Source organism: Uranotaenia lowii, chromosome 2 (assembly GCF_029784155.1).
Source record: "Uranotaenia lowii strain MFRU-FL chromosome 2, ASM2978415v1, whole genome shotgun sequence".
NCBI lineage: Eukaryota > Metazoa > Arthropoda > Insecta > Diptera > Culicidae > Uranotaenia > Uranotaenia lowii.
The window spans coordinates 157,296,774-157,310,713 of NC_073692.1; the positions used below are offsets into that span (position 1 = coordinate 157,296,774).

Consider the following 13,940-nt stretch of genomic DNA (forward strand, 5'->3'; position numbering starts at 1 on the left):
ATGGCAAAAAGGCTCATCCCACGACTTACTGCTCAAACCGGTCCTCCTTTGAGGAGTGGACAGCAACGCAACGCAGAAAAAGGAACCGATTTGGATTTGTTTTAAATGGTTTAGCGTTGAGCATTGATAGGGCAGTGGTCGTCAACCAGGAAACATTTAATTATTTTAAATTTCTGTTAAATAGCTATAGCTTCCACTAAGAAATCTGTTCTCCATGTCAGGGGCGGCGTGTGGAGTGCAACAACGTCCTGGTGGTGTTCGGGAACCAAAACAGCAACATCAAGACGGTCCTCCTGCGAGATAGTGGGGTTAGCTGCAGACCTTGCGAGCCCGTGACTGCAAAAAAAAATACAAGCAACGAATAATGAACAACATATTTGGATGGAAATGGGCAAAGACCTACGCGACGAAAACGGACTAGCGATTAGAAACTTGGAACATGGAACTGCCGATCTCTAAATTTCAAGGGCTGTATCCCAAGCTCTCCAACGAATTGAAGAGCCGTAATTTGACATCGTAGCGTTGCAGAAGATATGCTGGAAAAACTCCACGGTATGTGCGTTCCGATATGGTCATACCAGCTACCAGAGCTGCGGCAACACATACGAGCTTGGAACAGCTTTTATAGTGATGGGGAATGTGCCGGTTGAGGATCAAGGGTGGGTTCTTCAAAATCAGCATCATCAACGTGCACAGCCTTCACCTCAGACGTACCAGTGACGGCTAATACGAATTTGACGCGCAGCTGGAACGTGAATACGACCGCTGCCCAAAACATGGTATCAAGATCGTCATTGAGGATTTTAACGCTCAGATCGGCCAGGAGAGGGATTCAAACCGAAAAATTGGAAGGTTGAGAACACAGAGAACGGCCAGAGACTTATCGTTTTTGCCGGCGCCAAACGAATGGCCGTGCGTAGTACCTTTTTCCAGTACTTCGGATCCTGTCAAGGCGCCAACATTAAGTCAAACCACTATCTGGTGATAGTGAAGATGCGCCCAACACTCGCCGTAGTGATTAACATACGAAACCGACGCCCGCCTCGGTTAAATATCGCACGACTGAAGCAACTTGAGGTCGCAGCAGACTATGCGCAATCGCTCGAAGCAGCGCTGCCGGTAGAGGAAGAGTTTGACGAAGCCCCTCTCGAGGACTACTGGGATACCATAAAGATAGTGGGCATGTGGAACGAACACGACGGAACGACTGGTTCGACGAAGAGTGTAGGAGGTTGATTGACGAAGAAAACGCGCCGCGGGTAACAGAAGTGCAAAGAGGCACCCGTCGTGGCAAATCACCGACAGCGGAAGAGGCAGCGAGTCCGGATTTTCCAGGAGAAAAAGAGCCACCTGGAGGAGGAGGAGCTGCATAGTTCCCGAAAAACACGAAATTTCTATCAGAAACTCAACGCATCCCGCAAAGGTTTCATGCCGCATGCCGGAATTTGCCATCCTGATGGACAATCGTGGGGTGATCAAAAGGTGGAAGCAGCACTACGATGCAGGAGACCAAGATGGTGGTAGAAGGTATGTACACAGCCGCCTACAAAGTGTTGTCCCGAATCTTACTCCGCCGTCTAACGCCACAAGCGAACATATTCGTGGGAAGTCATCAGGCCGGCTTCATGGAGGGACGGTCTTCGACGGACCATATCTTTACACTATGGCAAATCCTGCAAAAATGCCGTGAACACCAAGTCTCTAGGCACCATCTATTCATTGACTTCGAAGCCGCATATGGTCCAATCGACCGTGACGAGCTATGGAAAATTATGGATGAGAACTTCCCGTTATGGATGAGAACGTTCCCGTGCCGGGATGCTAACTAGACTGATCAAGGCGACGATGGAGGGAACGCAGTGCTGTGTGCGGATCTCGGGTGAATTGTCGAGTTTATTAGAATCACGACAAGGTTATGGTCTATTCTGTCTTCACTACCTTAGGTCGTTTAAGAAGGTGCTGCTTCATAATTTGCTTCAGTTTTGGGTGGGTTGAACATTGAACTTATTGTCCGCATACCACTTCAGCACGTCTTTGGAGTAGTGCCATGAGGCCAAATCCGGCGAGAAGATTGTTGGGTCGTTGTGGGCCTTCAGGAGTGGAAGCAGCCTCTTCTGAAGCCACTCTTCGATAAACACCTGTCCGTTCATCATCCAGGAATTTCTTCGTAAATTTGGACATCTCCTGAGTGCGGACATGCTCCGGAATGCTGAACCTATCCGTGGTCGTTAAAACCAGGTTGCCGGGGATCTGTTTGAAGCAGCATTCAACTTTCGTCAGCATGTTGAGGTACAACTTCCTGGTACGGGTTTTGGCGGACTATTTCTGCTTCTCTTGCAGGATGTAAACAAGGCGAGCTGGAGATAGTCGAAGACTTTGTCTCTTTCGGCTCACTGGTGACCGCAGACAATGACATCAGCCGTGAGATCCGGAGGCGAATTATCAGCGGAAGTCGTGCCTACTATGGACTCCACAAGCAACTGCGGTCGAGAAGACTTAGCCCTCGCACGAAGTGTAACCTGTATATGACGCTCATTAGACCGGTTGTTCTCTACGGGCACGAGACATGGATATTGCCCTAGGAGGACCTGCGTACACTCGGAGTATTCGAGCGACGAGTGTTAAGAATCATCTTTGGCGGCGTACAGGAGAACGGAGTGTGGAGGCGAAGGATGAACCAAGAGCTCGCGCGTCTCTACGGCGAACCCAGTATCCAGAAAGTGGTGAAGGCTGGCCGGATACGCTGGACGGGACATGTTGCGAGAATGCCGGACGACTGTCCTGCGAAATAGGTGTTCGCTACAAATCCGGTAGGAACAAGACGAGCGGGGGCGCAACGAGCGAGGTGGTTAGACCAAGTAGAGCGTAATCTGACGAACGTGGGATGCCCGAGAAACTGGAGAACGGTTGCCATGGACCGAGTTAATTTTAGGAATTATGTTCGTCAAGTTATGTCGTGAGACGGAATACTATGTAAATAAATAAATAAATAGGATGTAAACAATGCACTATGAACTAAATCCATCCGAATTTTCATTAAATTCTACCCAACGGTTAAAAAGTTAGAGAAATTTCATAGTGTGGCTATTTCATCGTGGACACCCTTTAGCTTATACACCGTAAACTGGAATCCCCAAAACCGGTAAGTTTTTACCGATTTTTCAACATTAGGATTACGTTGATCAGTTCGATAATTTGTTTTATGACCGAGTGACAGTAAACGTTATTGCAATAAGAAATTTTTACTGGACAATCTACAAAAGCAACTGGTATTTCGTTGTTACTACCGATATACCGCAGTATTAATCGAACAAACTGTAAAATGGTTACCAATTCGTCTTTTTTCGGTCGGTTTGGTTTTACTGAATGTTCGGTAATTTTTATCGAACAACTGGTAATAAAAAAACGATTAACTTATTATATTTACCGAAAAAAACGGTAAGTTTTACCGAAGTTTCGGGAAATACTGTAAAATGAATTGCTGAACTCGTACTTTCTCGTTCATATATACAATGACAATTTGGCCATGGTTGTTCATTCCATATGTGCCTATCCCCCTTATGCCAATTATGAGACCAAGCAAAGATTTGATTATTGGCGTAACGTTCAAGCTAAGGGTGCATTCAAAAAAAAAACAAAAAAATATTGAACGATCGTTTAAATCCATAGTTCTAAATGTTTAATTGATTAAGAAATGTCTCTTAAGCTTTTGAGCACCACTGATTCCGGACAATTGCATCTTTTTAAATAAAAAAGAAAGAAACTAGTTTCATTAGGCTGCAAAATGTATCCACAACGTTTCCAGAGTCTCGTCTATTTACGTGGGGGTATCGGAACCTCTTTTTCTTCCTTCTTCGATGCATCAGATCAACGAACGTCTAAATCACGACGGCGGCGTGTCTGGTCCAAGATTCACGACATGAACCTCTTGCAATGCGTTGGCCTAGCCGCGACTCGATGTCAATTTCTTCTGTTGTCCATTGCCCATAAGAAGTGACCATTTTTTTCTGTCTTGCTTTTATAGTTCCTACAGCAATAATAATTGATTTTTCGTTTTCTGGTTTTCTTTGTTCCATTTCAGATCCAGAGAAGTTACTAGCAGTATCGGAGACGTCCTCGAAAAGTGCCTTTGAGTGTCCAGTTTGTTTATTTAGTTTGGTAGTTTTTTTCTCGTGGCTTTTGTGTTATTTTTACATTTAATTTCTAACTTGAATAACTCGAGATGGCGGAAGTAGTCCACAATACCCAATCATCTGCTGATGCCGAAGGTAAGTCCTCATGATTATTTGTCTTGCTCCCTTTTTTTATCGTGTTTCTATATTTCAACGGTACTTCTTTCAATATACAGATATAAATATGTATATATAATTTTGGGTACATTAAAAAAAAAATTGTTTACTAATGTTTACTGTTCAGGGATACACAACTAAGGATTTCAACTTGCAAGGATACAAAGAGATATCTCAAAGTAGAAGCATCTGCCCGAGCTAATAGCCATAATAGTAAAACGAGACATATTTCAAACCAGTGTTTTTTTCAAACGCTCTTCAAATTGAATTTAATTGCTAGAGCCGTATCATAAAGTTGGTAATTTATACGACCGCCATAATTGATCAACAGATTAAAGTGAAATCACACTTCATTTAACGACTGCTGCTGCTCTGACTGTCTACCGCATATTGTAGCGGTCTATCCCGGTCCCAGAGATATCCCAATCGAATTCGAAAGGGAACAACCCTGCATAGCCTGGGCGGCAGAAACTTGGCCGTTTCGCACCCATACACAACACACACAAAGTTAATTAAGTTTCCACGAAATGTTTCAACTTATTCATCATCGCCATCATCAGCATCGTTTGGGTTTCAGAGGATGGGCTACTAGCAGATAACAATTTCTGTTGACTAGAATCCACCTCAACACTTTGGGCCATCCTTTCAGGAGGTGGGACACAATAGCTCATCCTTTCAGGAACTTTTATCACTTTTTTCGGGGATAGGGCTAAGTTATGTATGTGGTAAAGGATGGTTTGCATACAAACTTTTTAAAACTTGTTCTTTACTGGACAAAGTAAGACATAATACAATTAGTATCAAATTTTGTTCCATATTTTTTTAACAAATACTAAATTTTTTAACAGGAAAAAATCATAAATTGTGAGGAAATATGCATTTGCCTCTAAAAGCTCTCTGTTCAACCTTCCCTAAAACAAGTGAGTTTACCGGATAACGGATATTCTTAGGCCATGCATGGATAAACTTTTTTGTCGTTTAGTTTTAATTGATAAGATTAAATCCTTCTATCGCACGCTGCATCTCTTTGAATTCAGCTGGAGCGTTCTTGTGTTTCTGGTGGAACTTTTGTAGCTCCTGAAATGTTTCGAAAGATTTATGATTCTATGCTAGCTTTCACTATGAGCTTTTAAAAATCGGACGGCGGGAACCAAAGTTATTGATGAAAACTGTTTTTTTATTGGCATCACAAATCGCCCAGTTATGTTCCTAAGCCCCTGTGGTTATGCATTTTTTTTAAATTGTCAAGCATTTTTCCGCCCTTACTTCTTTTCGAACTATCAAGTGAATATCATCCAAACTCAAATATTTGAAAAAACATTAAAAATTGCAACCGAGCGCAACAACAATGGTTTAAATCCGTCATTATTTGACGAAACGGCATGCATTTCACATTGATTGTCCTGGTCGGACATTTAGTCGCCTCATTAAAACAGTGATGAATGTCACCCTTAAAAAAGTTAGCCAATTTTTTAAGCTTACACGCTCTTTTTTTTAAACTCAAAATTAAGTAGTTTTGGTTCAAAACAGCACTTCAGTGGCATCCCTCAACTTTGAGTTTGTCTGGGCAATAGCAAAACTAAGTTCTGATAGGCATACTCAATACTAAGTTCGGCTGCCGAACTCGAATTTATCCTTTTTTTTCGAGGGTAGCTTATTTTCAGGGAATTAAAGGATGATTAAAATTTGTTGTACCCGGATGTTGCTGTTCCGGTACATTGCATTGCAATTGCAGAGCGGTGGAAAGTTTTGACACTCCCGGTCAAAAAAAACTTCCGGATGTTACTTCCTGCGGAAAGTAAACAACATCCGAAAGTTTCCGGACATTCCAAGCCGCTCACCGTATGATGACAATGACGGACAGAATTTTACGCTGACACGGTGAACATATGCATTCCTTCATAGTCTTCCGGTAATTGTTCCGGAACGACAAAATTTAGCGACATGTTCGTTGGTTGCTGTTCCGGTTCGAACTGAACTCGCTAAGTGTTTTCAGTCCAACAAAGAGAGTTCAATTTTTAGTTCATAAGGTCGAACTCAGCTTTGATCCCTCGCCGAAGGAAAAAAAAGGGATCAATTTTGAGTTCGCAGTTCGAACTCCGTTTTGATCCATCGCAAGGAGGAAAAAAGGTACTCAACTTTAAGTTCATAGAATCGAACTATGTTTTGAACCTCGGCCGTACTTAATTTTGAGTTAAAATAAAAGAGCGTGTAATAACTTTTTTATCTTAACTTTAATTGAAATGCAACCTTCTGATGAAATATTTGTCATATTTAAGGCTTCAAGCCCGTTTTTGAAAGAAATCGGTCGAAGGAGACGAAAGTTATTGTCGAAAAACTTGTTTTTCATGTTCCTCTCGAACAAAATGTCCCAAAATCCCATACAAACTTCAGGCTCGTTGAGCGACCCCTTCCCGTGGTCCGATCTGGCCCAAATTTGGCATGAGATCTTGTACTAGGCCCAGGATCAATTTTAGCCTGCAGCGTATAACATTTCACAGGTTTTAAATTTCCCATACAAAATTGGGGCAGTCTAACGTTTATACTATTTTGCTTCTAATGACTAAATTTCTATGTTAGTTGATTGTTATTTTTGTTTATTTTATTTTTGTTTTGATACTTTGTTGGAATTTTTATTGTCTTTCAATGGCGACCGTAAAAAATGCTTGTGAGTCGGAGTCGAAATTTAGTAATGAAAAGTCAGGATCCTAGAGTCAACTATCAACTGTACTATACATATATAAGAAATCTGGCTGGAGTCGACAGACAGAAATAGAGAATCGAGGATCATTAATCAAGAATCGAGATGTTAGCATCAGGACCCGTATGAGTACAAAATTCGGTAAAACCCTAGTGAACCAGGGTACGAACATCAGGACTTCGAGCTCAACCCAAGTGCAAGTTTGTGTTCGAGCTAGAGTAAACTTGCACTTGAAATTCCGCATTCAAGTTGTTTTCGTAACGACTTATTAAGAGTCTAGATTCGGGAGTCAGAATTCAATAGTTAGATATGAGTTATGTGTCGAACGCCAAGAGTCGGATCGAGAGCTGCGAATGAACAATCGAAAGTTAAGAGTCAATAAAAGTCTGGAATAAGGTTGCCAGATTTTTGCTCAAAACATTTAATTTTGAAGGCATAAATTAAAAAAAAAAAAACAAAACAATTTGTTTTTGTTTGTTTGATTTGCCAAATAAAATGAATAAATCTGGGAAAAATCCGGGCATTTTTCATTGAAATCTGAGCTACCGGGCCGGGCCAGGCCGGGCCGGACTGTTCTCAAATTTTCTACTGAATATCCGGGCAAATCCGGAGAAAACCGGAGAATCTGGTAGCCTTAGTCTAGAATCAGGTGTGAGTAGAGTGGGGTAAAGAAACAAGAAGTTAAGAGTGGAATGTCAGCAGTCGAGAGTGATCAATCGAAAGTCAAGAATTAAGTGTCAGCAAACGAGAGTAAGAAGTCAGAATTCCAGAGTCAGGGGTAGTGAACCGATAGTCGAAATTTGGGGGTCAAGATTAGAGAGTCGAATGTGAGGAGATATAATTGAAGTATCAGTCGTCAGGATTCGAGAGTCGGAAGTCAACAATTGAGAATCAAGATTAAAAAATCAAGATTCAGGAGGAAGCGTGCAAGATTCAGGATGTTGAGGATCATGAGCTACGATTTGGGACTCATAGGTAGGGTGGTTGGATTTACCGGTTTTTTTCCAATCCGGTATTACGGTATTTGTAATTTGTAAAACCGATAAAACCGGTAAAACCGGTATTTTTCAAAGTATATCAAATTCATGAAAAGATGTCGTCTAATTGCAGTAATAATGGCATAAAATGCTCAGAATTTATAACGCAATAGATTTAGCAACATTTCCAATGGAAAAATGGTCATAAATCTATCATCATCCTCATAATAATCATAATATTTATCATCTACATTTTAATAATAGAATTTCCCTGTGAGGTTGGGGGAATTTTAGAAGTTTCATATTATTTTCAACAAATTTTTGTCCTATACTCTGTAAAACAGTATTCAAATTTTTGAACAGATTCTACAGATTAATAAAATGTTTATATAGTCTTTCATGAAAATTATATGAAATTGGTATACAAAAGTGGAGGTCTTTTACCACAGCCCTATGCACCGGAGGATCGGCGCGGGATCATTAAGTAAGTTAAGTAAGGTATACAACAATATTTTTCGTTGAAACAATGACTTAAATAATCAATAAATAAAACTCAAAACATTGTCACACAGTTTTTGGTTGACTCACAGAATTACACATTATTGTTACCGTAATCCGGGGTAAGATTGATCACTTTTTTCAATATTTTTCGATTATTTTTTCTGTTAAGGGGACTGTGGCATGTTTAATATTTTTAAAACTAGTACTGGGCTCCTATGAACGTATAACATGGTTGCAGAAATTTATTAGACTTCTTTAAATTTGATTTAAAAATCGATTTAGTCTCTGTTCAGTATTTGATACTTTGGGGTGACATTGATCAGTCTCTATTTTGACGGTTTATCGAGTTTTCTTGATCATAAAGAATACAAAAAACCATAATAATAAAATTTTAAATGCTTGTTCATCAATTTGACCTAGTTTTTAACGTTTTCTTTTAAAAACATTTATAATCGAAAAAAGAACACTGATACTGCATACACTTAGGGGCAAAAGTTATAACAATTGCTAAATAGTTTTAGCTTCAAAATACAAATGAAATTTTACCTTCACACGTTCTTCTAGGCTCACCCACTATTACCATTTTCATTTTTTCTTCAAAGTTAACCATTTGATAGGGTTCATAGCCATTTTTCCAATACGGGCTTACTCTTGGAAAACGTCCTTTATTTTTAAATATAAAAAGTTTATCACTAAATGCCTATAAAAATAGCACTACAACTACAAAAATACAAAGAAAAAAAGTTGTTCTTTCACATTCAACAACTCGTTTGCTTCTAAATACTTTTTGGTACCATCAGGAGAGCTGTTTGTTTGCGAGCCTTGGAAAATATAGATATTTAAAGATTTTGAAATAACATTTTTACTAGCAGAAAACAAATTTCAAATACAAACCAAATTTTGCCTATTTGATACTCAATTAATAGGCTTTCAAACGTAGAAAACAGTTTTCAAAAATTCAAACTATAGACTAAGTTATTGATGATTATTTGGCACAATTTCATGTTGATCAAAGCTACCCCGGTGATCAATGTTACCCCGTTTTACGGTATCTAAAATACGGATGTTTTCCCCGAAACCTAAGTCCTGATCGCATTAAGTTTGCCTTACCAAAAATAAAACGAAAAAATGGAAATAAAAATCTATTAAAATCCAGTTAAAATTTAGCAAAAAATATATTTGTTAGGATCTGTACTATATGCTTTTTGTTACAAAATTATAAAAACTTTGTTACTGCTTTGTCTGGAAAAAAAATGCTTCAACAGCGTTTAAAATAAAAACAACAAAGTTCCATCAATTATCCTGAAAATATTGATAAAAAACTTCATACAAACAATCTAAAATTTGTTTAAATGCTGACTCCGTTGAAAGTTTCGTTAGAAAAGAAGTTAGAATTGATGTAAACGTGTGGTTAAATGCTGACTTGTTGAAGCTTTTTATATTTTGAAACAAACTAGGCAGTTTCTAATCAGTTTTCAATATTTTTCGTTTTAAATTTCAAGTTTGTGAAAGCCCGGCACCATTTAGAACGATTTTGATAAACTTGGCCTGTTTATAGATAAAACATTTTTGCAAATTTTACCAAATTTCAGCTTATTAATGAAAAATTTAGTGATTTTTGTGAAGCCATCTTAAATTTCTTGTAGCTGTATCTTTTTTCAGTCATTGTACACTTGTACAGTCTTTGAATGTTGTGGAGCGATAGCTGAACTGAAATGTGTCGATATAACTTTTTGATTTAAAGCTTTGTTCAAGTTTAAAGAACAAAAAGTTATATCGACAAGTTTAAGCAATAATCAAATCTGACATAAACCTTGTAGTAAGGGTTCATGGAGCTTGGACTTTGTAGCTGATTGAACAAAATTTGAGTATTTGTATTCATAAAAATTTGGTTTAAAAAACATTTAGCTGTGTCAATTTAAAAAAAAAGCCAAATAACGATGAAAAATTTACCGGAAATACCGGTTTTTTACCGTCCCAAAAGTCGGTATTCCGGTATTGAGAAAATGGACGGTTTTACCGGTTTTACCGGTTTCGGTAAAACCGGTTAGACCACCCTACTCATAGGTCGAGTGTGGAAAGTCAGGAATCAAAAGTCAATTGTCAAGACTTTGAGATCGGGGCGTCAGAAATCAAGAACCTTAAGTCAAAAGTCAAAGAATCACAAAGCATGCGTCGATTCGGAATTCGAGAGTCATGAATCTGAATTCAGGTTTCAGTAGTAAAAAAGTGATAAGAAGTCAGGGCTCAGGATTTAAAGGTCAAGGGAAGGAATTCAGAAGTAGAATGTTAAAAGACAAGGGTCAGATGCCACAGGAATCAGAACACAGTTCAGGAGTCGAAAGTCGACAGTCATCGTTGAGGGTAAGTGAGAGAAGTATTTCTGTGAAGATTGAACAAAACATTTCTTGCTCCCAACATTGCACAGTGGTCCATGACGGAAATTTATCGTTACAAAATTAATAACGAAGATACTATAAGAGATAGAGAACTGGGGTCTTCTGCAAAAATGCTCATCAAATCATGCGCTTTAATAATCTTAAATTAAATATTAGGACTTTTTTTTGTTTGTTTTGCTAGGATTTTAACACTCTCGTGTTATTCATCCCTTTAACTAAATATTAGGACGTGTCATTGAAAACGCATCAAAACTTTTTTTCAGTGAACAGATAGAGCCAAATTGTCTTCTGTTGTATTGAAAATTAACAAACTTTGGATTTTTTTTTTCTCGAGTTTAAAAAGTAACCTTTCTCCAGTATTTTACAATGAAACATTTGATATTTGAATTAAATAATACCGTCATAAATTTTTTTTTTAGTTTGCACCAATCCGGGATATGAAAGTTTAAGAAATACAAGTTTTTGTTAAAAATCCCTTATAACTAACGAACGTCAAAGCAAAAAAAAAAAACGAACGTCTCCAGACGCAAGTTTGCTCTCTGAGAAAAAAAAAATGTGCGCATTCTAATTTCATACACAGATGCTTAGAAAATAAATTTCTTGTATGAATTCATTCACAAAAGTTAGAGCCAAAATACTGTTATTTTCGACACACACTAACATTATATATATGTGGTGTTAGACTGAGTCGATTTGGGGTCATTTATGAATTTTTTTAAACCCTGGGGTCTAAAAAGCGTCGTTTTAATTCAAAACTCATCAATAAATTTTTGCAGAATTTTGAAGTAACATTTATATGAGTAAATTTAAACTTTTAGATTGGTATGGAAAAAATAAATATTTTGTACTGAAAAATCACCATAATTTTTGTTCCTTCTGAGTGTTCCGAGCCTGCTAATGGTTTTTGTGCCAATTTATAAATTCTCTCACGGAAATTGTGCTGAACAACCAGAACTTCGTATCTTATTAGGCAAAAAAGTTATTAGCTGTTTAATAGAGGTATGTCTTTTCGCATTGAAAAATAATAAACTCAATTGACATCACTGCTGGGTGCCTAGCGAGGTATTGCAAACTTTTTTTTAACAATATTCGGCGAGGACCGTTTGTTTTTGGTCATTTTAGATGAATTTTGTGTTTTCTAGCTTTTAAAACCTCTTAAGCTAAATTGAAGAGATGTGTGAGAGTGAACCTATTTTATAGTGTAGGTTTATGGAAAATCAGCACATCTGGTTCTAGTTATCACACCTTAAATAAGATAAAATGTGAACAATGGCAATTTTACCCCTTGGTCCCAAAATACACTAACATGACAGTCGATGGAGTTGGAAGAATAGCTACCTGTGCAATTCTAGCCTCAGAACCGAAATGTCGTTTTTGTTTTCATTTGTGGGGCTCCTGAACTGTCTTAATCTTATCTTGATTTATAAACACCAAGTTCTGAAAGCTGAAATAAAAAAAAAATGAAACATCTTTTATACAATCACAGCATCCGGTGAATCCCTCTTATACAACAAACAACAGAAAAACAAGCGTAGCGCTCCTCGAAACTTGACCCGGCATCCATCAAATAGTTAATCCATCTTATTTCATCAGACACTCTCGTACATTCAACAGATGAAAAGCTTTTCGGACTGTGCATGATAGTATTTGTGTACCGTCATAAAATAACGTAATTACCTCGACACAATAAGTATGTAGCATATTTTCCGGCAAGTAAAAGCCAAAAAACGCTAGAGAAAACTTAACACCCCCAAAATCGGCCCGTGAGTCACGCATTTCTCTTTCCATTTACTTCTGTCTCATGTAGCCAACTTTATACATACAAACTTACATGGGGCCACAATGAAACTTACTTCGATACAATATTTAACTGTTGAGGGATCGGGGACCATACATGTCAGGCAGATGGAGGAGTCCGAGGGTGTGAGTTCAACAAAACGGTGCCCATAAAACATGTTGCAGCAGAAACAGCAGCAGCAGCATCCCGACCCTGACTCACCCCAATCGTATGGGGAGAAGGAGTTTTCCAGTGGGGAGAAAACTGTTGCCGCGCCACACATTTTGCTAGACATCAATGCCAACTGAAAGGGAAAAACCCCTATGCGGGAAGAAAAGGCTTATCGTGTGTCGGTTAAGAACGCGCGGGGAAGCATAAAAACAGCGCGCACTGTACATAAACTGTTCGACAGCATCGAATCGACTTGAAGTTGGTGCTCTTCCGAACGCAAGGACATCTCGGGCGGCTTATTGGACCGGAAGAGATCTTCAAGAGGTTGCGAGCGTTGGTTGGGGGGATGAATTTCTTTTTTTATTATTATTTTTATTTTTCACGGTCTGAGAGCGGAAAAGCTTCAAGACTGCGGCTCATACGACGACCCTCTTACATGGTTCCACAATAAACATTGAGTTTTAGTGATAGCGTATCGAAAAGTCATGTTGAGATATACTTTGGGTCGAATACTTATTCAACAGAATAGTTTAATATGTACCCAAAATAAATACTTTACCTCGAAATTTTAATTTTCGAATGGAATGCGTAACAAATTTGCATTGGCATGAGCAGTCGTCTAAACTTTAGTTAGCGCCACCTTTTTGAAATAACATCTATCTTCTATCTATATCTATGATAGTTCGAGACCCCTGTCACTAAGAGCAAGTTAACTGGTGTTGGAAAAAGTGGAAGAAATTTTGACATTTTTAAAATTTTACCATGCAAAAATGTTTTCAAGATCTTTGGGCGTTGTTTTTTTTTACAGCACTGTTTCTATTTCAGCCGTATGTGATATAAACATTGCTATTTTTGCATCACAGCATGCGAAACTACAACACGTGTTGTTAAAAAACTTGAAGGCCACAGATCTTGAAAATGTTTCATTTTCTGGCTGTGTTGGGAGCGATTTTACGTTATAAGTTGAGAAACAGTTGAAAAAATGTAGTTGTTGGCTGTAAAAAGGAAAAAGTCATAGTAAGCACTATGTCGTTCATTCAACTTGGTCATGACATTGTAAGCATATGTCGCTGACCAAAAATCAGTATCGCATGACATAGATATGTAAAGCAGTATCAAAGTCAG

At 38.4% G+C, this 13,940-nt stretch overlaps 1 protein-coding gene across 2 annotated transcripts in view; it reads left to right on the forward strand.

The window, feature by feature from the left end:
- LOC129743930 (uncharacterized) overlaps positions 1–13,940 on the forward strand; it is a 178,861-nt gene that overhangs the window by 8,583 nt on the left and 156,338 nt on the right. For both annotated transcript variants that reach the window (XM_055736169.1, XM_055736168.1), the window contains exon 2: positions 4,082–4,268. In XM_055736169.1, the coding sequence (XP_055592144.1) occupies positions 4,223–4,268 (46 nt within the window). In that variant the 5' untranslated portion in view covers positions 4,082–4,222. The remainder of the gene's footprint in view (positions 1–4,081; positions 4,269–13,940) is intronic.